Source organism: Tursiops truncatus, chromosome X (assembly GCF_011762595.2).
Source record: "Tursiops truncatus isolate mTurTru1 chromosome X, mTurTru1.mat.Y, whole genome shotgun sequence".
Lineage (NCBI taxonomy): Eukaryota > Metazoa > Chordata > Mammalia > Artiodactyla > Delphinidae > Tursiops > Tursiops truncatus.
In genome coordinates this window covers 79288573-79311726 of record NC_047055.1, presented here as the reverse complement: position 1 = coordinate 79311726, position 23154 = coordinate 79288573, and the positions used below count along the sequence as shown (strand labels likewise).

The 23154-nt window shown below is 49.4% G+C and overlaps 1 protein-coding gene across 1 annotated transcript; it reads right to left on the bottom strand.

The window, feature by feature from the left end:
* Positions 1 to 12159: 12159 nt before the first annotated feature.
* On the bottom strand, positions 12160 to 13658 carry LOC117310200 (uncharacterized protein CXorf49 homolog). Its single transcript, XM_033849300.2, has one exon. The coding sequence runs from the start codon at positions 13656 to 13658 to the stop codon at positions 12225 to 12227; it is 1434 nt and encodes a 477-aa protein (XP_033705191.2). The 3' UTR covers positions 12160 to 12224.
* Positions 13659 to 23154: the final 9496 nt, after the last annotated feature.

The following is a 23154-nucleotide window of genomic DNA, read 5'->3' as shown; positions in this document are numbered from 1 at the left end:
ACTGGCCTCTTCCCGGTGAGGAAACAGGCACTGAGAGATTCGGCCACTGGCCGAAGGTCATTCGGCTCGTGGGGATCAGCGGCAGGATTGAAACCAATCAATCTGACTCCAGAGTCCTTGCTTTTAGCCCAAGATCTTTAAAAGGAAGGAAGAAAGAATCTATTTCCTCTATGCTCCTGCAAGTCCGATGCCTGGTACTTCTTCCGGAGACACGCTGGTACCTGTAGTGTACAAGAACACATGCACAAGGGTGTTGGTGATGGGAAAAACTGGGAACACTCCAAATTCCCGTCAGTAAGGAAATGGATGAATGCAACGTGGCTTAGCATCCAGTAGCATAAAGCGTGGCAGTCCAACGGAATGCATCAGGCCATTCTCACAGCTTTCGAAAGCATCCGCCTGACTTCCAACTGCAAGTTGCAGAACGATGGCTTTGGATTCACATTTGTAAGTTAAATCACTTGCGTGCGTGGGCACACGCACACACACCAGTCAATGCTATGTAATATATGAGAATTCATTTAAGTATATGTACAAGTATGTTTTAAAGTTTTGAAGGACGCACAACCAAGGCCTACCAGTTGTGATGGCGGTGGGTGTGGATAGCCAGGTGTCTCTCAATTTTTCTTGGAACTGTCAGTTCTCAGCTCCCCTGAGCTGAGCAGTACTGATGTCTGGGGAGTGGTGCCTCCCTTGGTTTCTCTACGGCCCATGGGTGTTAGAATTTCCCGTGTCTGCCACCCCACTCCTACTCTGACACCGCTCCATTCCTCCCATACCTTCCTTCTGCTCCTTCCCGTTCATACTCCTCTGTCTTCAGTCACCTCTCTCTCCTGCAACCTGCTCTGGCTGACCTCCTGGAGAGTCCTGGGGTGTCTGAACCCCTCTTGCCTGTGGAACTCAAAGGCCCAGTTTTCTGGGTCTGCACCTGAGAAGCTGGCCGTGCTGGAGAAGTTTCAGAGCAGGGGAGATAGGGTGCACTGTAAATCTGCAATCCTCCTCCTCGAGCCTGCCCCCGATGGTGCCTGCCCGTTTGTGGATACCGCCCTCTTCCACTTCTCCCAGTGACTTTTTAAGTCGTGGTGTGCTATTTCAAATATGTTAAAATGGATAAGGAAGGATATAGCAAAATCTCCTGCATCCACCAGCACCCTGGGAAACATTACCAGTGGATTCAGTGGAAGCCTCCGTCTTCCCTCTCACCATTTCCATTCCCTTCCTCCCTCCCCCAGAGTGAGACTCCCAGAACTTCTTCTCACATTCTCCACTCTCTTCGTCCCTGTGGCTCTCCTACCTCCTCTTCCCCTGCATCCCATACGTCTCCAATGAAGTCACTAATCTCTGCTTTAGCCCCCTATGCTCACCAGGATCCAATACTGCTTTTGACTTACTCTCTTGGCCTGGGGTGGGAGCCAGTGTCAGAGGTTCCTCTTGGCTTTCCCCACCGGGATAGCTCTTACCCCACAGAGCAGTGACCCAATGTGGAAGTCATTGCTCCAACTGCCAAGTGTATCACTTATCATTATCAGCTTGGGGACTGGAGAAATGACCGCTATTTTGGTCCAGGGACCCATTCAGCTCACTGTGAACCGGTCTCTATTCCCAACTCCTTTTAATGTCAGGGCCTCATAAGCCCCATTCTAATGGGGCCCCATCATGACACTTTGGGCCTCCTGGATCAATGTCAGCTCAGATCCTGTGTCCAGTAGTAGTAGAAGTGTCTGGGTCTTTTTCTAGCCTCCGGGTACAGTCACCTGAGAACTGGCAGTCATTCTCTTTAGGGACGGTCATAACCCACTGCCTTGTTTCTGGATCCTTCCTCCTCAGGACTCATCCACCTCTTCAGTGGGGCCAGTCTCTGAATTAGCTGAGGACCAGGAACTGAGCAGGAGACTGTGGCTTTTTAGCGGGATGATGGCCCTCCTTCTCTTGCATTCTTGCCTTTTGCTGGCTGTCGTTGCCCCTAGGGAGCCATGCTGTCTGAGCCATCTTCTCAGCTTTCTGCCGGTCAAGCAGGCACTCTTGACTGCCCCTCTGACCTTGCTGATCGTTACTGGAAATGTGGTCTGCTGGCATCTCTTGGTTAAGAGCTGCCCTCTGCCCTCTATCATGTCAGAATTCGTTGGCTCCCATGGGTGGTAATGAGCCCAGGTCGGGACCACTTTCCTTCCATCATTGGCATTGGCCTCCAGAGGGGAGCAACCACCAAACTTCTAGTGATGCTGGGGCCCCTCTCACCAGAACACTCCTGATGGCTTTGGTGTCCTCTCAGCCCTACAGTGGGACATGTGTCCTACAGTGGGATGTGTCCTCTCAGCCCTACAGTGGGACATAACCATGAGGCCATGTGACTGGCCTCACCTTTTCTGTCCGTTCTAGCATGTCTGCATCACTCAACCTTTTTGTTCCTTCCTCTGCCATCTGCCAATCCAAGGCAGGCATTTCCACTTCTCTCCTTATGGGCCATCACTTTCTCAAAGTTTCAAAGGGCCAGTCTGGCAGTGAATTTCCTCCACCTCCTGGAGTCCTTGCCCGTGTGTTAAATTCCATGGCATGAGAAAGCGCCTCCGCTCAGTAAAACTTGCTTATCCACTCTTATATTCCTGTCCACCTGATCCAGCACCCTGAAAATCCAATCCCAGGGATATTGCCCTGCTCCTGCCAGTACAGGCTTGTTATTTCTTGGTGTATAATTTCTTTTTCCCCTTATCAGGCTCGGCATATCCCAGTGAGTTTATGGAGAAGAGATGAGGGTTTCCCTGGGAGAGGCGTCTGTCACTTTGTGGGGGAGCAGACTCTGTAGCATCTACCAGCACAGGGCATGTGTTAGCTCTTGCTAGGGAAGGAAGGGCCACCCTGCAAGCTTTGAGGCCTCAGGACGTTTGGATCTGATAAGCCAACGTTTGGGGACATCCATGCCAATATACCTGGCCTACATTTCAGAGTCTGAAGTTTTTCCAAAAAGGGCCCTGACCTTCCTATAACAGGCCTGTGTTTGTCAAGGATGTATACATCTCTGGAGTTCTGCACTTACTGTTATCACATAATCTGTGAGCTACTCAGCTGTCTCTGCAGGAGGCAAGGGCATTTTGTAAGCCACCAAGAAAACCCCATGAATCTTACACTTGGCCCTTAACTGTTTGGTAATGTCCCTTAGTTTCTCATTATGTCTTTGCAGGGCGCCAGTATAACAGTGATGAACAGCCGCCTCTGCCCTCCCTATAGACATAGTGCCCTCTCTACCATTAAAAAGCCTGAATCATCTCACAGGCCACAAGTAAGACCCTCCACTGGGATATTTTTCAAGGTACGTATGGATAAAACCTTAAGGAATCAGGAGGTAACCTTGTGCTAGAGATTATCCATGCCCCACATAACACTCAAAATGGTACGCTCTTTGTCATTTGGGCAGTGAGTGAGCTGGTCCATAAACCCCATCTTATAGCTAACTTCTCAGACCACTCCTGGTACCACTTTTGTTAGTTTGGGTCCTCCAAAAATACGGACAGCAAGGCATGATTGGACATGAACGAACATGATGGGAGAATGGCATGTGAAGGATAAAGGAGAAGGAGCAGGAATGAGTCTTCTTCTTCAGGGTGCGATGCGGGTCTGACGTCTGTAAGAGAGACGCAGGGGAAAGGAGGATCAGATAAGAAGAATCTCAGATGCAGTTTCGTTCTAACAGTAAACTTTAGTTCCGTTTAGTTTAGTTTGTTCAGGCTCATGTGGAGTCCCCACCCTACAGCTGCCATTTAGAGGAGTCCCTGTCCTGAAGCAGTATGCCCCTGCCATGCTCAGTCACTGGCTGGGAGCTACCCAGAGGATGTGGGATCTTGGCACAAACAATGGTGGTGCCAGAGAAGTGGCAGCTGGCACTTGCCAATCTACTATGTTCCCTGCAGTGGATCGGAGGGGCATGTTTCTATGGCCACCACAAGGAAGCAGAAGTCAAAGGTGACTAACATTTCCGTTTTGAGTGACTTTGTGGTGGGGAGCATAAGGACACAGGAAGTAAAGAAAGATTGGGAGGGAAATGATGGGATTTTGGATACATTAAGGTTGTGTTTCTTATAGGACATGCAGGTGGAATGCACTTAGAAATTTGGTTCTGGAACACCAGTGAGGGGTCAAAGCTAGAGAGAGATACAGACTTGGGAGTCATTCATTCCCTCAGTAAACTTTTATAGCAGTGTGTTTTCAAACGTCACCATAACGTTAGAAGTTCCTTGCATGGAAGCTCCAATTCCTTTCCCTTCACCCTCCTCAGAAGTAACCTCTATCCTTTGTCTTCATCGTTCCCTTCCTTTTCTTTAGTTATTCTCTACATAGGTTCATATTCCTAACAACGTTGGTTTTGCTGCATCCTTTGGTCTTTATGTAAATGGAATCATTTGTGTTGTTTCTGACTTCTCCCGTGTGATACTGTGTAACTGAGATTCATCCCTGTTGTCGCATGTGGCAGGCACTTGTTCATTTTCATTGCTGTACGCTGTTCCACCAAATGAATATACAGTAGACTCTCATTATCATGATAGTTATTTGCAGTCTATAAAGTTGCCATGAACACTGAATTAGGCAATCCTGAAACATTGCTCCTAAGGGAAATATAATTTCAAGTTCCTACCATCCGCTGGTCACAACATTTTCATCGACTGATCGCTGCGTAATCATGTTTCATGTGTGTTTCTGTTTAAAGGCACTCTATTTAATACAAATATTATTGATTCATTAACACTGACCTCACAGCCAACAGCATTATAAATCATGCCTGAGCAAGGTTTATGTAACACACATATTTTCTTGAGTGCACGTCATAGTCATTTTGCACTCAAGAACACTAGACAGTACTTCAGCACTAAGCTTGGAGGCCATCTTTAATTATGAAATCACCAACAAAGAAGCACAAAAATGCAAACTATGTGGCACCAAATAAATCATGAAAAGGACACTTGCTTGCAGTATGAGACTGAAACCAGAAGGCAGGGCGTCACCTTGTTTGACCTCAGTTGGGAACATATTCCACCAACTCAGGTTTTCACAGCTCTCTCGAATGAGGAGGAAAGCACTCTGGTAGTGATTTGTGGTTAAAAATGAATTTTAGCAAATAGGGGAATTTGCAAGTATGGAATCTACAAATAACAAGAATCAACTGTATCTCAAGCTATGTATCCATTCTACTGTCAATGGGTAATTTGGGTTTGTTCCATTTGGGCAGATATTATTCATAGCGCTACTATAAACATTCTGGCGCATGTTTCCTGGTGCCCACGTACAAGAGCCTTCCAGGGCAGAGCTTTCCAACTTTTGGACCTGGGACTTTGAGGCCTTCATCTCCAGAGACAGCCAGACAGCAGCCCCTGGACCGCTTGGTTTTGGCCCTGAACAACTTTGTCATCTTACTCCTGTATGCCATACAATCATCATTTTCTGTGTGAGCCATAGAATCAAATGGCTGGGAAGCTGCTTCAGTGCTCATTTTTAAGACTGAAATTGTCATCTCATAGGGAAAGAAGATTTCCAACATTACTAGATCATGCCAGAGTTTTTCAATGGGGTCATGCTAATTTCTACTCCTATCAATAGTGTTTAACTGTTCCACATCCTCATCAACATTTGATATTAACAAAGTACAAAATTGTTGTCAATCTTGTGATAGTGAAATGGCGTCTCATTGTAGATTTAATCTACAATTTCTTGATTAGTAATAATATTAGTAATAATATTGAGCAGCTTTTCATATGCTTGGCCTTGGGGATTTTCTTGTGTATGAGGTGTTCATTTAGTGTCTTGTGCCCATTTTCCCCTTGGGTTGTTTGCATATTTATTTGTGGAAGTTCTTTATGTATTCTATACTTTAATCCTTTGATGATTTCATATTATGTAAATATCTTCTAGTTTTTAGCTTGCCTTCCCTCTTTTTATCATACCTTTTTTTTTTTTTTTTTTTTTTTTTTGCAGTACGCGGGCGTCTCCCTGTTGTGGCCTCTCCCGTTGCGGAGCACAGCCTCCGGACGCGCAGGCTCAGCGGCGATGGTTCACGGGCCCAACCGCTCCGCGGCATGTGGGATCTTCCTGGACCGGGGCACGAACCCGTGTCCCCTGCATCGGCAGGCGGACTCCCAACCACTGCGCCACCAGGGAAGGCCCTATCATACGTTTTAATGAACAAAAGCACTTCTTTTTAATTTTTCACAGCACTTTATTATGAAAAGTTCCATACAAGAAGATCACGGGACTTCCCTGGAAGCACAGAGGTTAAGAATCTGCCTGCCAATGTAGGGGACACGGGTTCGATCCCTGGTCCCAGAAGATCCCATATGCCACGGAGCAACTAAGCCTGTGCGGCACAGCTACTGGAGCCTGTGCTCTAGAGCCTGCGTGCCACAACTGCTGAAGCCTGCCTGCCTAGAGCCCATGCTCCACAACAAGAGAAGCCACTGCAATGAGAAGCCCGCAAACCACAACGAAGAGTAGCCCCTGCTAACCGCAACTAGAGAAAGCCCGCGCGCAGCCACAGAGGCCCAGCGCAGCCAAATAAATAAATAAAATTTTAAAAGAAAGAAGAAGATCACAAGATGATCCGGGAAAGTTGAGGGGGTACTTGCTGATCATGGACCACCTTTGCTCTCACCTGATGACCTTGCTTCCCATTTCATTGAGAGTATACAGGCAATCAGAAACAAACTTCCCTCATTCATAAATAGTTTTCTCTATTTTGGATCATTCCTATCAGCATACAAGTATGTTGTCGTTTCTCCCAATTAAAGAAAACCTTCTTTTGATTCCAATTTCCCTTCAAGCGACACCATTTTTCTCTGCTCACCTTCACATAAAAACTCCTTAAGAGTCGGTGTATACTTGCTGTCTCAAATTCCTCTCTTCTCATTCACTCTTTCTCTCCTTTCCATTTAACAATTCTCTATTGAGGGCTGACAAGGTACTGTTCTAACACATGGTGCTGTTCTAACACATGGTGCTACATCACTGAGAAAAACAGATGACGTTCCTTCCCTCAAGAGCTTACATTTCTGTCATAGGCCTATTGGCAATATTTTCTCAATCTTCAACTATGTCCATTCCTTTGTTGTTGGAAATCACTTTCCTGGACCCAGTTTCAATCTTTATTGGTTGCCTAGAGTGTCGCACCTAGAACACTCCTTTACCAAAACCCTAAGTGGGATCTTCTGCTTCCTAGAACTAATGTCTTCATTGTTCTTGGTTTACCACAGTGTTTTGATGGGACTCATTCTCCAGGTACCATGGGTGATAATTTCTTTTAAGACTTTGCATGAACAAGTATTACCTTTAATATTACCTTTAATTTCATGCTTATTTGATAGCTGATATATAATTTCAGGCTGAAAAGTTTTCTGACTTTCAATGTCACTTTTGAGAATGCTGGTACTATTTTGCATGCCATTATGATTCCCAAGCCTTTATGTATGACACATTTAATTTTTTTAGTTACATATATTTTGATTTATTACATAGTAAAATTAACTTTTTTGTTTTCAGTACCATGAGTTTTAACACATGGACAGATTTGTGTAACTATCACCACAATCAGGATACAAAACAGTTCCATCAGCCCCAAAATCTCCCTCATTCTGCTGCTTTGTAGTCAAACCATCTCCCCCATCCCAAATCTCTGATAACTGGTGATCTGTTTCCCATCCCTATAGTTTTACCTTTTCCAAATATTATACAAACACAATCACACAGTATGTAACATTTTGAGACTGGCTTCTTTCATTTAGCATAATGCATTTGCGACTCATCCAAGTTGTTGCATGTATCAAGAGTTCCTTCCTTTGTATCGTTAAAAAAATATTTCATTTATAGATGTATGGTTTTATTCGTTCATCTGTTGAATAACATCTTGATTGCTTTCAGTTTGGGGTGACTATGAATAAGGTTTCTATGAACATTCTGTTAACATTCTATTAACATCCATAGTGTGCACTGGGAAGCGAGTTCCTGTGATGGCTGTCTCCAGCCTGTAGTTAGCTTCACTCTCTCCAGAGTGTCTGCAGGGACACATGACCCGGAATGACTGTCTCTACTGGTCAGAGGCAGGTCCAAGGTCTAAGCTAGCTCTGTTTCCTCGAAGTGCACACACACTCATTGGTAATGGCCTCAGCTCAGTGGGGAGCAGTGCCGGAGCAAGAGGGGCTAGAACATAAGCCTGGTACAGGCTGGGTGGGGCACTGGGTACATTCTAGGAATCCAGCCAGAGGCCTGGGCAGCAATCAAGCCCACCTTCTCCAGGGAGGGGTTTGAGGGGAAGGATTAAGTCCCACGAACGTTCTTTTCTGACCCTGAGGTCTGTGACTGTCCCATCCCACCTGTGGTCTGTCCACCTGAGCTCATGCCATGGACTCTGGAAGGGAGTCAGGGTGAGAATATGGGGGAAGGGTGGACCCAAGTGCTCCCCATTGTCCAGGTGCAGTCACTCCTTACTTCCCATCCTCACTGCGCCCATCCTGCCCCTGTCCCGGGTAGCTCATGTTGGGTGGCCTCATATATGGGTCCCCTGATTCTAAGATGAGCTACTCTGAGGAGCCACCCTTCCCAATCTCATTCCATCCACACCCACAGTAGTTGTCAGACATCATAGGATCACAGAGTAGGATCGAGAGCCACCTCCAGCGAATCCAACATTTCGAGCATCCCGACAGCCTGTCGTGGGGTTTGGTGACTTCTGCATCATCCCCCTCCTATGTTTTGGGAATTTAAGGACAACCCTTGAACAAAACAGATCCGACCCTTGCTTTTGCTCATTCAATGCCTTACAGAACCTGGACCAGCCTCTACTCCCTTTACTCCCTGAATCACATCTTTCTCCCTCAAGGGAGATTACCCCTGATTACATTTATTCACACACAGGGACACACCGTCACCAACCTTGAATAGCCAATCTACCATCATACCCCCTTTTGTGTAGTAAAACACCGGTCTTTCGGGAAGGGTGTCAGGCAGAACCACCCTTGCCTCACTCAAACACAAATCTGTCCCTCTGAGTCTCAGGCTGGTACAGCCCTGGGTCCTGGCTGAGGGAAGGAAGTGCTCCCCAACCTCGAGTGAGGGGGAAATCGAACATGGAGTTCAGACTCAATCTCGTGTGTCCTAAAGAGGCAGTCTGGGAGATTGAGCTGGGACACGGAAATATCATTTCCCGGAAAATCTGTGTCATGGGGCTGGTGGAAGAGTATTTGACGGGGACCATGCAACAACACAGGCCGACTAACCACACTCGCCATAGAACCTGACAGGCCAATTTCCACTCAAGGGTGTACAGACGACCCGGCTGGAGGAGGGTGGTCAGCTGGCTAGGGCAGGGAGGATGTGAATGCTTCCAGATTGGAGCTCTGGAAGGGGGTCATGAGTTCCTGCTGATGGGAAGGGTGAATGGCAGAGATGAATGGGAACCGCCAGACCCCAAAGGAGGAGGGGGGTTTGGAGAGAACTAGAAGAGGGTCTTCGGGGGAAAGGGAGGACGTGCCAATGTGGCCAGGCAGAGCACACACAGGACCCAGACCTGGGACACTCCGCTGGCTTGACTGCAGGGATGGTAGCAGAGGCTGGCCCAGAGTCCCCACCACAGGATGCCACAGATACCGTTCTGGAAAAGGCTCTGATGTAGAGCAGCGCCCCGCCCCGGCTCCCTACCGCCACCCCGACCCCGACCTCGACCCCTCCAGAGAGAAGGTAGAACACAGAATATGAGAGGTACTTTAATTGGAAACTGCTGTGAAACTGGGGCGAGGCGGGGGCAAAACAAGGGGGAGAGGAAGCCCTAGCTGAGGCAGAACAGGAGGGAACGAGCTTGGCCACAGCTCCAGGGCCCCAAAGGTACCAGCTGCTCCTCTTGCAGGAAGACGCTGGGCTCAACCTGTGAAACAGCAGAGTCAGGGAAGAGCCTGAAGCCAGGGCCAGCCCCCAGCCCTGCTCAACAGCCAGGACTGTGGGAAGGGGTACGGTGTGTGTAACACTCACTTCAAAGGGTCTGCAACTTGTCAGCCAGGTACTGCATGGCGTTTTCAACAGGGACAGGCATTAGCAGGTGCTCCAGACAGAGGGATACAGAAGCCTGTCCCCAATCCCCGTGAGGAACCGCCTAGCCCTGATACCTGAAACCCCTCCAGACCCGATGCAAAGAGCTCTGGGCCTGATCACTCCCCACCACCCAAACTAAATGTGGAACCGGTACCTACAGGGAAACAAAATGTGCCAGCAGCTCTCATGCTGTGGGCCGTGCCACAACCACTCAGAACTTGTCACACACACAAACAAACAATCCAACAAGAACCTTAGAAGCCACACCAAGCAGCAGTTCGACGGAAAAATCAAAAAGGCATCTCTAAAAGTCCTATCAGAAGGACATTCCCTAGGACTGGTCTGGTTGTCAAAGTGTGCATGCAGTCCAGACAGTACTTTGCTATTTGTACACATGCCTAGTTGTACATGCACAGCCGGCTGCCGGGCCAGGTCTCAGAGGTTCTCCCCACAGGGATGTTGGTCCCTGCCTGGCCGACTGAACCTGCAGCCCAGCCCCACCCCAGGTGCCCACCTGTGTTCTGCACTATGACACCGCTCTCCGGTCCTGGTTCCTCATACCAAGTTGCTCCTTAAGTTTGACTACTTCTCTCTCTAGCTCGAGACACTAGGCCAGCAGACAGAGGAGGAAGAGAAATGATTACTATACTCTGGCCTCCTCTCTCCTCCACCTTCTCCTCTCGCCTGGGCCCTGCACCCCAAAGCCGGGGGACCTGACTGGCAAGAGCTCCTCAGTGGAAAGGAGGTGGGCTCCCTCCGTGGGGTACGTGATGGGGGCAGGGGAGGGGGGCGCCCACACATGTCAGCTGAACTTGGACCCAGATCCCACCCTCGAGTTTGGGCCTGCATTTCCAGGATGCAGAGGAAGCATTACCCAAGGACAGCAGGGCGTTCCCAGTGGCTGCTGCTGCGTTTCCGGTCTTGGGGTATGGTCAAGTGGCTCCCGGTCACCTGAGAGGGAAAGGACACACAATCCAGCTTCCCAGGCTCCCAGTGAGGTGGAAAGGGCCAAGCGGGCTCTAAAGTGAGGTGAGGCAGCACCATCCTCTGCTGGCAACCAGCCGCCCCTGCTCTGCCCAGCAGCCGGAACCTTGTCTCTGGGCCTGCCTCCCCTGTTCCCCGGGGGCAGCCATTTCGCCATTGTGGTCCCCAAACAATGTGGCTCTGGATTCGACCCTCCCAGAGCTGCAGCCACAGCCAGCACATGGGAGAGCAATGTGGCCGAACAGGACTTAACAGAAAAGGCTGTTCCCGTGCAAGTCTACACCCGGAGCACTGCCACCGATCACCCCGGCCGCACAAACCCCACACAGAGGATGATGTGGCTCAAGGCCAGCCCTGCCAGCACCCCGTCTCCTGTGGGAGAAGCTGCCTGGGAGCAAGGCTGTGCCCCCAGCAGAGACAGAGGCAGAGGTTTCTGTCCTCAACCCCTCTTCCTTCCCCTCATATCAAACCCACGACCCTCACCTGAGGGGGCAGGCCCCCTGGGCATGACTTCTCCCTGGTTCAGGGCCAAGGGCTCTGAGTTTCCTGGATCCTGGGGGCCTCTGGTGTTGACGTCGCCACTGCTGGCTTTTCTACGATGCATGCGCAGACAAGATGTCCCTGGCCTGTGAGTTAGCAGCTGAAACAAAAATTTCTCACCGATTTGGACTAAGGATGTGTGTGTGTGTGTGTGTGTGTGTGTGTGTGTGTGTGTGTGTGAGAGAGAGAGAGAGAGAGACAGAGAGAGAGAGAGAGAGACAGAGACAGAAAGAGAGACAGAGAGAAAGAGAGAGAGAGACAGAGAGAGAGAGTTGTGTGATTCGGGCCAGGGTGAGGCAGGGAATTGGGAAGGGAATTGAAAGGCTGATCTCATTAGCACTTTCTCCCTCAGTCAGCCCCAGGCCAGCAGGCAGAGCTGATCTAGGCACAACAGTGGGACACTGAGAAAGCCCAGGCCCCCTGCAAGGAAGGTCTGGGGAACAGCTAGGAAGGAGGATTCAGGAAGCTGGTGAGTCTAAATACTGAGGCTTTCCGGGGAAGCTTTTAAGGGATCCCCCAACCCAATTCAGCGACCAGCCCTCCCTTCCATCCCAGCCGAAGTCTCTCAGAGGAGGCTGGAAAGAGGCCAAGGGTGGAGAACCGGGCCCAGGACACCCGAAGTGCTACCTTAATGTTTGTCCCTAGGAAAAGGAGCCCGATCTGGCATCGTAATGACCCAGTGACCGAGGGGCACCCAATGCTGACCTCTGAGGGGTGGACAGAGGCAGCATGGGTGAAGACGTGTGCCCTGGGTGCTGTGGTGGGGGAAGAGTGGTGAGAGAGGAGGAGCATGGCCTACTCACTTGGCCCTTTGGGGCTGGGTCTCTATTTGGGTCCTTATCTTCTCCCGCCACCGCCTCAGACTCCCTTGCCCAGCTGACCACGGATTTCTTCCCAGCGCCGCTGTGCTTGGACTGTTTGGTTCCCGAAAGGACCAAGGTATAACTCTTGGGTCTCCCAGGCAGCGGAATACCAGAGATTGGGGGGAAGGTGGCCGGTTCCACGGGAGTTGCCGAGATTCGCTGCCCCCGGGAACGGAAGGTTCCCCCCAGGGCAAGTTTGGATGCTCCCCCGACGGATTTCTTCTCCTGGGCTCCGTTCTTCCTAGGAGTGACCTGCGGCAGGCCACCTGCAGCAGCAGCAGAAACAGAAGCAGCAGCAGCAGCAGCAGCTCCCGCGTAGCTGGGCTTGCTGCCCCCCTTGCCCCACAGCACGCTCTGCATTTTCTTAGGGGAAGAGATGCCCTGCTCTCCCACGCCCTGCCTTTCCACAACCGAAGAGAGTCCTCGCGGAGCCAAGGACAGGGAAGAGCCTGTCACGTGAAGGAAATTCTCCCTGATTTGGAACTTCGAGTGTCTGGGAGTGTCCCCGGGATCCTCGGGTCTGCTGGGCTTGGCCTGGCTTCCTCCTCTGCGGTAAGTGCTCACCGTCATCAGCTGTGTCTCACTGAATTCATCTGAGGACTCGGAGTCGGACAGCAGCCAGGCCAGGCCTTCCGCGGAGCGCCGCTGGCGATCCGCAGCCACGTTCAACTTACGGTTAGTGCCTCTCTTAGGGTTCCCCAAGGCCCGGCCCGCTTCAGGCCTACCGAGGTCGAGAGGGCCGGCTGGAGCCGTCGGCCCCTCCCCACAGCTCTGGCCGGGCACTCCTCGACCGCCGGGACCCGCGTCGAGGCGCAGTGTCCACACGGTGGACTCTTTGAAGGCGGTGGAGCTCTCCAGGGTCGGGTACCTGCGGACGCCCAGCACGTCCTGGTCGGTCAGCTGCTGCAGGTTGGCCTCCTCAGACTCCTCAATCAAGTCCAGGAGATCCCTCTTGTGGTAAGCAGGGGAGCCAGGTCGGCCTTCGCGGCCCCACAGCACGGGCCCTCGCGCTTCCACCATCTCCCTTTTCAAATAGAAGCCCTCGGGGTCTGGGAAGACGCCTGCGCCCTCGCCGCTCTGCAGCTCCCCCATCTCGGGGCCTGGGGCGGGTCCCCGTTGGACTGCGGGGCCGGCCTCGCGGACGCCGGCCCGCTCCCTGCCCTTTGGGCGGAAAAGCCTTCCCCACACAGACATCTTATTCGGGGAGCTCATGTCGCGACCCGGGCGGCCCCGGAACCGGGGCGACGGTCGATGGCCCGAGTCGCGGTCGCGGTCACGGCGGGCTAGGCGGCCGGCGCTCAGAAGGGAGCGTCAACCACCTCACGCACCGCACGAGCTCGCCTCAAAAGAAAGGACGCGCCACTTTCAGCGCGCCTCTCACGCCTGCGCCGCAGCCTCCTCATTGGTCCGGCCCCCGCCAACCAGCGGGCGCCTTGTTCGCCCGCCCTCGTCGAGACCTAACCAATGGGGCCGAGGGCCTCTGGTTTGCTCGCAAGCCCGTGGGCGGTCCGGGCAGTTGGCTGGTGAAGGAGGTGGTGGGAGTGCCTCCCTCTGTCAAGCCTCTGGGCCCGCCTCCTCCTGTCCCGCCTCCCCTTTCTGGTTAGAGTCACAGCTCTGAGCCTCCGTTTCCCATGTATACAGGGGGTCGAGGGCGTCGGGGAGTGAGGGCGCCGGGCTCCAGGGGTGGTGAGGATGAAACGTCAAGATGGAGGCGCTGGATGCCTAGCACGCGCCGAAAGCATTTGCCAGCCTCCCTTCCACCGCAAGCCTTAAGACCCAACAGGAGAATGGGCACAGGAGTCCCGCAGTCAGTGATCAGGGGTCGGCCAGAGAGCAAAGGGATCGTATTTTCGTTCTGTAAGGTCTCTGTCTCAACTGCTCCATCAAATGTGGCTCAGCAGACGTTACTGGCAGGCGGGTGTGGCGGATAGACTTGGGGTTGGCCTCGCTCCATCAGCCCTTCCCCCTCTCTGAGGCAAATTCAAAGAAGAGGAAATCGCAGTGGCCAGTTACACCCCAAAAGGTGCTCCCCACCGCTGATCCTGGAGATGTGAACTAAAACCACGAATCGGGTTTCACACACTAGGTTGACAACCTTCAAAGAGCTTAACCATTCCGAGGGTGGGAGAGGTTAGGAGCGAACCCCTGTGGCGGTGGTGCAAGAGACGCATTTGGGAGGTAATTTGGCAGAATCCATTGAAAGCAACTTAGTGCCGGCACGCACTCTGTGCCTGGCACTCTTCTAAGCGCTGGGCATAAATAATAATGCATCCGCGTGACACGCCTTTAACTATAGTACCAACTATTACTGGCCTCTTCCCGGTGAGGAAACAGGCACTGAGAGGTTCGGCCACTGGCCCAAGGTCATTCGGCTCGTGGGGATCAGCGGCAGGATTGAAACCAATCAATCTGACTCCAGAGTCCTTGCTTTTAGCCCAAGATCTTTAAAAGGAAGGAAGAAAGAATCTATTTCCTCTATGCTCCTGCAAGTCCGCTGCCTGGTACTTCTTCCGGAGACACGCTGGTACCTGTAGTGTACAAGAACACATGCACAAGGGAGTTGGTGATGGGAAAAACTGGGAACACTCCAAATTCCCGTCAGTAAGGAAATGGATGAATGCAACGTGGCTTAGCATCCAGTAGCACAAAGCGTGGCAGTCCAACGGAATGCATCAGGCCATTCTCACAGCTTTCGAAAGCATCCGCCTGACTTCCAACTGCAAGTTGCAGAACGATGGCTTTGGATTCACATTTGTAAGTTAAATCACTTGCGTGCGTGGGCACACGCACACACACCAGTCAATCCTATGTAATATATGAGAATTCATTTAAGTATATGTACAAGTATGTTTTAAAGTTTTGAAGGACGCACAACCAAGGCCTACCAGTTGTGATGGCGGTGGGTGTGGATAGCCAGGTGTCCCTCAGTTTTTCTTGGAACTGTCAGTTCTCAGCTTCCCTCAGCTGAGCAGTACTGATATCTGGGGAGTGGTGCCTCCCTTGGTTTCTATACGGCCCATGGGTGTTAGAATTTCCCGTGTCTGCCACCCCACTCCTACTCTGACACCGCTCCATTCCTCCCATACCTTCCTTCTGCTCCTTCCCGTTCATACTCCTCTGTCTTCAGTCACCTCTGTCTCCTGCATCCTGCTCTGGCTGACCACCTGGAGAGTCCTGGGGTGTCTGAACCCTCTTGCCTGTGGAACTCAAAGGCCCAGTTTTCTGGGTCTGCACCTGAGAAGCTGGCCGTGCTGGAGAAGTTTCAGAGCAGGGGAGATTGGGTGCACTGTAAATCTGCAATCCTCCTCCTCGAGCCTGCCCCCGATGGTGCCTGCCCGTTTGTGGATACCGCCCTCTTCCACTTCTCCCAGTGACTTTTTAAGTCGTGGTGTGCTATTTCAAATATGTTAAAATGGATAAGGAAGGATATAGCAAAATCTCCTGCATCCACCAGCACCCTAGGAAACATTACCAGTGGATTCAGTGGAAGCCTCCGTCTTCCCTCTCACCATTTCCATTCCCTTCCTCCCTCCCCCAGAGAGAGACTCCCAGAACTTCTTCTCACCTTCTCCACTCTCTTCGTCCCTGTGGCTCTCCTACCTCCTCTTCCCCTGCATCCCATACGTCTCCAATGATGTCACTAATCTCTGCTTTAGCCCCCTATGCTCACCAGGATCCAATACTGCTTTTGACTTACTCTCTTGGCCTGGGGTGGGAGCCAGTGTCAGAGGTTCCTCTTGGCTTTCCCCACCGGGATAGCTCTTACCCCACAGAGCAGTGACCCAATGTGGAAGTCATTGCTCCAACTGCCAAGTGCATCACTTATCATTATCAGCTTGGGGAGTGGAGAAATGACTGCTATTTTGGTCCAGGGACCCATTCAGCTCACTGTGAACCGGTCTCTATTCCCAACTCCTTTTAATGTCAGGGCCTCATAAGCCCCATTCTAATGGGGCCCCATCATGACACTTTGGGCCTCCTGGATCAATGTCAGCTCAGATCCTGTGTCCAGTAGTAGTAGAAGTGTCTGGGTCTTTTTCTAGCCTCCGGGTACAGTCACCTGAGAACTGGCAGTCATTCTCTTTAGGGACGGTCATAACCCACTGCCTTGTTTCTGGAGGATCCTTCCTCCTCAGGACTCATCCACCTCTTCAGTGGGGCCAGTCTCTGAATTGGCTGAGGACCAGGAACTGAGCAGGAGACTGTGGCATTTTAGCGGGATGATGGCCCTCCTTCTCTTGCATTCTTGCCTTTTGCTGGCTGTCGTTGCCCCTAGGGAGCCATGCTGTCTGAGCCATCTTCTCAGCTTTCTGCCGGTCAAGCAGGCACTCTTGACTGCCCCTCTGACCTTGCTGGTCGTTACTGGAAATGTGGTCTGCTGGCATCTCTTGGTTAAGAGCTGCCCTCTGCCCTCTATCATGTCAGAATTCGTTGGCTCCCATGGGTGGTAATGAGCCCAGGTCGGGACCACTTTCCTTCCATCATTGGCATTGGCCTCCAGAGGGGAGCAACCACCAAACTTCTAGTGATGCTGGGGCCCCTCTCACCAGAACACTCCTGATGGCTTTGGTGTCCTCTCAGCCCTACAGTGGGACATGTGTCCTACAGTGGGATGTGTCCTCTCAGCCCTACAGTGGGACATAACCATGAGGCCATGTGACTGGCCTCACCTTTTCTGTCCGTTCTAGCATGTCTGCATCACTCAACCTTATTGTTCCTTCCTCTGTCATCTGCCAATCCAAGGCAGGCATTTCCACTTCTCTCCTTACGGGCCATCACTTTCTCAAAGTTTCAAAGGGCCAGTCTGGCAGTGAATTTCCTCCATCTCCTGGAGTCCTTGCCCGTGTGTTAAATCCCATGGCATGAGAAAGCGCCTCCGCTCAGCAAAACTTGCTTATCCACTCTTATATTCCTGTCCACTTGATCCAGCACCCTCAAAATCCAATCCCAGGGATATTGCCCTGCTCCTGCCAGTACAGGCTTGTTATTTCTTGGTGTATAATTTCTTTTTCCCCTTATCAGGCTCGGCATATCCCAGTGAGTTTATGGGGAAGAGATGAGGGTTTCCCTGGGAGAGGCGTCTGTCACTTTGTGGGGGAGCAGACTCTGTAGCATCTACCGGCACAGGGCATGTGTTAGCTCTTGCTAGGGAAGGAAGGGCCACCCTGCAAGCTTTGAGGCCTCAGGACGTTTGGATCTGATAAGCCAACGTTTGGGGACATCCATGCCAATATACCCGGCCTACATTTCAGAGTCTGAAGTTTTTCCAAAAAGGGCCCTGACCTTCCCATAACAGGCCTGTGTTTGTCAAGGATGTATACATCTCTGGAGTTCTGCACTTACTGTTATCGCATAATCTGTGAGCTACTCAGCTGTCTCTGCAGGAGGCAAGGGCATTTTGTAAGCCACCAAGAAAACCCCATGAATCTTACACTTGGCCCTTAACTGTTTGGTAATGTCCCTTAGTTTCTCATTATGTCTTTGCAGGGCGCCAGTATAACAGTGATGAACAGCCGCCTCTGCCCTCCCTATAGACATAGTGCCCTCCCTACCATTCAAAGGCCTGAATCATCTCACAGGCCACAAGTAAGACCCTCCACTGGGATATTTTTCAAGGTACGTATGGATAAAACCTTAAGGAATCAGGAGGTAACCTTGTGCTAGAGATTATCCATGCCCCACATAACACTCAAAATGGTACGCTCTTTGTCATTTGGGCAGTGAGTGAGCTGGTCCATAAACCCCATCTTATAGCTAACTTCTCAGACCACTCCTGGTACCACTTTTGTTAGTTTGGGTCCTCCAAAAATACGGACACCAAGGCATGATTGGACATGAACGAACATGATGGGAGAATGGCATGTGAAGGATAAAGGAGAAGGAGCAGGAATGAGTCTTCTTCTTCAGGGTGCGATGCGGGTCTGACGTCTGTAAGAGAGACGCGGGGGAAAGGAGGGTCAGATAAGAAGAATCTCAGATGCAGTTTCGTTCTAACAGTAAACTTTAGTTCCGTTTAGTTTAGTTTGTTCAGGCTCATGTGGAGTCCCCACCCTACAGCTGCCATTTAGAGGAGTCCCTGTCCTGAAGCAGTATGCCCCTGCCATGCTCAGTCACTGGCTGGGAGCTACCCAGAGGATGTGGGATCTTGGCACAAACAATGGTGGTGCCAGAGAAGTGGCAGCTGGCACTTGCCAATCTACTATGTTCCCTGCAGTGGATCGGAGGGGCATGTTTCTATGGCCACCACAAGGAAGCAGAAGTCATTTCCGTTTTGAGTGACTTTGTGGTGGGGAGCATAAGGACACAGGAAGTAAAGAAAGATTGGGAGGGAAATGATGGGATTTTGGATACATTAAGGTTGTGTTTCTTATAGGACATGCAGGTGGAATGCACTTAGAAATTTGGTTCTGGAACACCAGTGAGGGGTCAAAGCTAGAGAGAGATACAGACTTGGGAGTCATTCATTCCCTCAGTAAACTTTTATAGCAGTGTTTTTTCAAACGTCACCATAACCTTAGAAGTTCCTTGCATGGAAGCTCCAATTCCTTTCCCTTCACCCTCCTCAGAAGTAACCTCTATCCTTTGTCTTCATCATTCCCTTCCTTTTCTTTAGTTATTCTCTACATAGGTTCATATTCCTAACAACGTTGGTTTTGCTGCATCCTTTGGTCTTTATGTAAATGGAATCATTTGTGTTGTTTCTGACTTCTCCCGTGTGATACTGTGTAACTGAGATTCATCCCTGTTGTCGCATGTGGCAGGCACTTGTTCATTTTCATTGCTGTACACTGTTCCACCAAATGAATATACAGTAGACTCTCATTATCATGATAGTTATTTGCAGTCTATAAAGTTGCCATGAACACTGAATTAGGCAATCCTGAAACATTGCTCCTAAGGGAAATATAATTTCAAGTTCCTACCATCCGCTGGTCACAACATTTTCATCGACTGATCGCTGCGTAATCATGTTTCATGTGTGTTTCTGTTTAAAGGCACTCTATTTAATACAAATATTATTGATTCATTAACACTGACCTCACAGCCAACAGCATTATAAATCATGCCTGAGCAAGGTTTATGTAACACACATATTTTCTTGAGTGCACGTCATAGTCATTTTGCACTCAAGAACACTAGACAGTACTTCAGCACTAAGCTTGGAGGCCATCTTTAATTATGAAATCACCAACAAAGAAGCACAAAAATGCAAACTATGTGGCACCAAATAAATCATGAAAAGGACACTTGCTTGCAGTATGAGACTGAAACCAGAAGGCAGAGCGTCACCTTGTTTGACCTCAGTTGGGAACATATTCCACCAACTCAAATTTTTCACAGCTCTCTCGAATGAGGAGGAAAGCACTCTGGTACTGATTTGTGGTTAAAAATGAATTTTAGCAAATAGGGGAATTTGCAAGTATGGAATCTACAAATAACAAGAATCAACTGTATCTCAAGCTATGTATCCATTCTACTGTCAATGGGTAATTTGGGTTGTTTCCATTTGGGCAGATATTATTCATAGCGCTACTATAAACATTCTGGCACATGTTTCCTGGTGCCCACGTACAAGAGCCTTCCAGGGCAGAGCTTTCCAACTTTTGGACCTGGGACTTTGAGGCCTTCATCTCCAGAGACAGCCAGACAGCAGCCCCTGGACCGCTTGGTTCTGGCCCTGAACAACTTTGTCATCTTACTCCTGTATGCCATACAATCATCATTTTCTGTGTGAGCCATAGAATCAAATGGCTGGGAAGCTGCGTTCCAGTGCTCATACTTAGGACTGAAATTGTCATCTCATAGGGAAAGAAGATTTCCAACATTACTAGATCATGCCAGAGTTTTTACAATGGGGTCATGCTAATTTCTACTCCTATCAACAGTGTTTAACTGTTCCACATCCTCATCAACATTTGATATTAACAAAGTACAAAATTGTTGTCAGTCTTGTGATAGTGAAATCGTGTCTCATTGTAGATTTAATCTGCAATTTCTTGATTAGTAATAATATTAGTAATAATATTGAGCAGCTTTTCATATGCTTGGCCTTGGGGATTTTCTTGTCTATGAGGTGTTCATTTAGTGTCTTGTGCCCATTTTCCCCTTGGGTTGTTTGCATATTTATTTGTGGAAGTTCTTTATGTATTCTATACTTTAATTCTTTGATGATTTCGTGTTATGTAAATATCTTCTAGTTTTTAGCTTGCCTTCACTCTTTTTATCATACCTTTTAACGAACAAAAGCACTTCTTTTTAATTTTTCACAGCACTTTATTATGAAAAGTTCCATACAAGAAGATCACGGGACTTCCCTGGTGGCACAGTGGTTAAGAATCTGTCTGCCAATGTAGGGGACACGGGTTCGATCCCTGGTCCCAGAAGATCCCCTATGCCACGGAGCAACTAAGCCTGTGCGGCACAGCTACTGGAGCCTGTGCTCTAGAGCCTGCGTGCCACAACTGCTGAAGCCTGCGTGCCTAGAGCCCATGCTCCACAACAAGAGAAGCCACTGCAATGAGAAGCCCGCGCACCACAACGAAGAGTAGCCCCTGCTCACCGCAACTAGAGAAAGCCCGCGCGCAGCCACAGAGGCCCAGCGCAGCCAAATAAATAAATAAATAAATAAACTTTTAAAAGAAAGAAGAAGATCACAAGATGATCCGGGAAAGTTGAGGGGGTACTTGCTGATCATGGACCACCTTCACTCTCAACTGATGACCTTGCTTCCCATTTCATTGAGAGTATACAGGCAATCAGAAACAAACTTCCCTCATTCATAAATAGTTTTCTCTATTTTGGATCATTCCTATCAGCATACAAGTATGTTGTCGTTTCTCCCAATTAAAGAAAACCTTCTTTTGATTCCAATTTCCCTTCAAGCGACACCATTTTTCTCTGCTCACCTTCACATAAAAACTCCTTAAGAGTCAGTGTATACTTGCTGTCTCAAATTCCTCTCTTCTCATTCACTCTTTCTCTCCTTTCCATTTAACAATTCTCTATTGAGGGCTGACAAGGTACTGTTCTAACACATGGTGCTGTTCTAACACATGGTGCTACATCACTGAGAAAAACAGATGACGTTCCTTCCCTCAAGAGCTTACATTTCTGTCATAGGCCTATTGGCAATATTTTCTCAATCTTCAACTATGTCCATTCCTTTGCTGTTGGAAATCACTTTCCTGGACCCAGTTTCAATCTTTATCGGTTGCCTAGAGTGTTGCTCCTAGAACACTCCTTTACCAAAACCCTAAGTGGGATCTTCTGCTTCCTAGAACTAATGTCTTCATTGTTCTTGGTTTACCACAGTGTTTTGATGGGACTCATTCTCCAGGTACCATGGGTGATAATTTCTTTTAAGACTTTGCATGAACAAATATTACCTTTAATATTACCTTTAATTTCATGCTTATTTGATAGCTGATATATAATTTCAGGCTGAAAAGTTTTCTGACTTTCAATGTCACTTTTGAGAATGCTGGTACTATTTTGCATGCCATTATGATTCCCAAGTCTTTATGTATGACACATTTAATTTTTTTAGTTACATATATTTTGATTTATTACATAGTAAAATTAACTTTTTTGTTTTCAGTACCATGAGTTTTAACACATGGACAGATTTGTGTAACTATCACCACAATCAGGATACAAAACAGTTCCATCAGCCCCAAAATCTCCCTCATTCTGCTGCTTTGTAGTCAAACCATCTCCCCCATCCCAAACCTCTGATAACTGGTGATCTGTTTCCCATCCCTATAGTTTTACCTTTTCCAAATATTATACAAACACAATCACACAGTATGTAACATTTTGAGACTGGCTTCTTTCATTTAGCATAATGCATTTGCGATTCATCCAAGTTGTTGCATGTATCAAGAGTTCCTTCCTTTGTATTGTTAAAGAATGTTTCATTTATAGATGTATGGTTTTATTCGTTCATCTGTTGAATAACATCTTGATTGCTTTCAGTTTGGGGTGACTATGAATAAGGTTTCTATGAACATTCTGTTAACATTCTATTAACATCCATAGTGTGCACTGGGAAGCGAGTTCCTGTGATGGCTGTCTCCAGCCTGTAGTTAGCTTCACTCTCTCCAGAGTGTCTGCAGGGACACATGACCTGGAATGACTGTCTCTACTGGTCAGAGGCAGGTCCAAGGTCTAAGCTAGCTCTGTTTCCTCGCAGTGCACACACACTCATTGGTAATGGCCTCAGCTCAGTGGGGAGCAGTGCCGGAGCAAGAGGGGCTAGAACATAAGCCTGGTACAGGCTGGGTGGGGCACTGGGTACATTCTAGGAATCCAGCCAGAGGCCTGGGCAGCAATCAAGCCCATCTTCTCCAGGGAGGGATTTGAGGCGAAGGATTAAGTCCCACGAACGTTCTTTTCTGACCCTGAGGTCTGTGACTGTCCCATCCCACCTGTGGTCTGTCCACCTGAGCTCATGCCATGGACTCTGGAAGGGAGTCAGGGTGAGAATATGGGGGAAGGGTGGACCCAAGTGCTCCCCATTGTCCAGGTGCAGTCACTCCTTACTTCCCATCCTCACTGCGCCCATCCTGCCCCTGTCCCGGGTAGCTCATGTTGGGTGGCCTCATATATGGGTCCCCTGATTCTAAGATGAGCTACTCTGAGGAGCCACCCTTCCCAATCTCATTCCATCCACACCCACAGTAGTTGTCAGACATCATAGGATCACAGA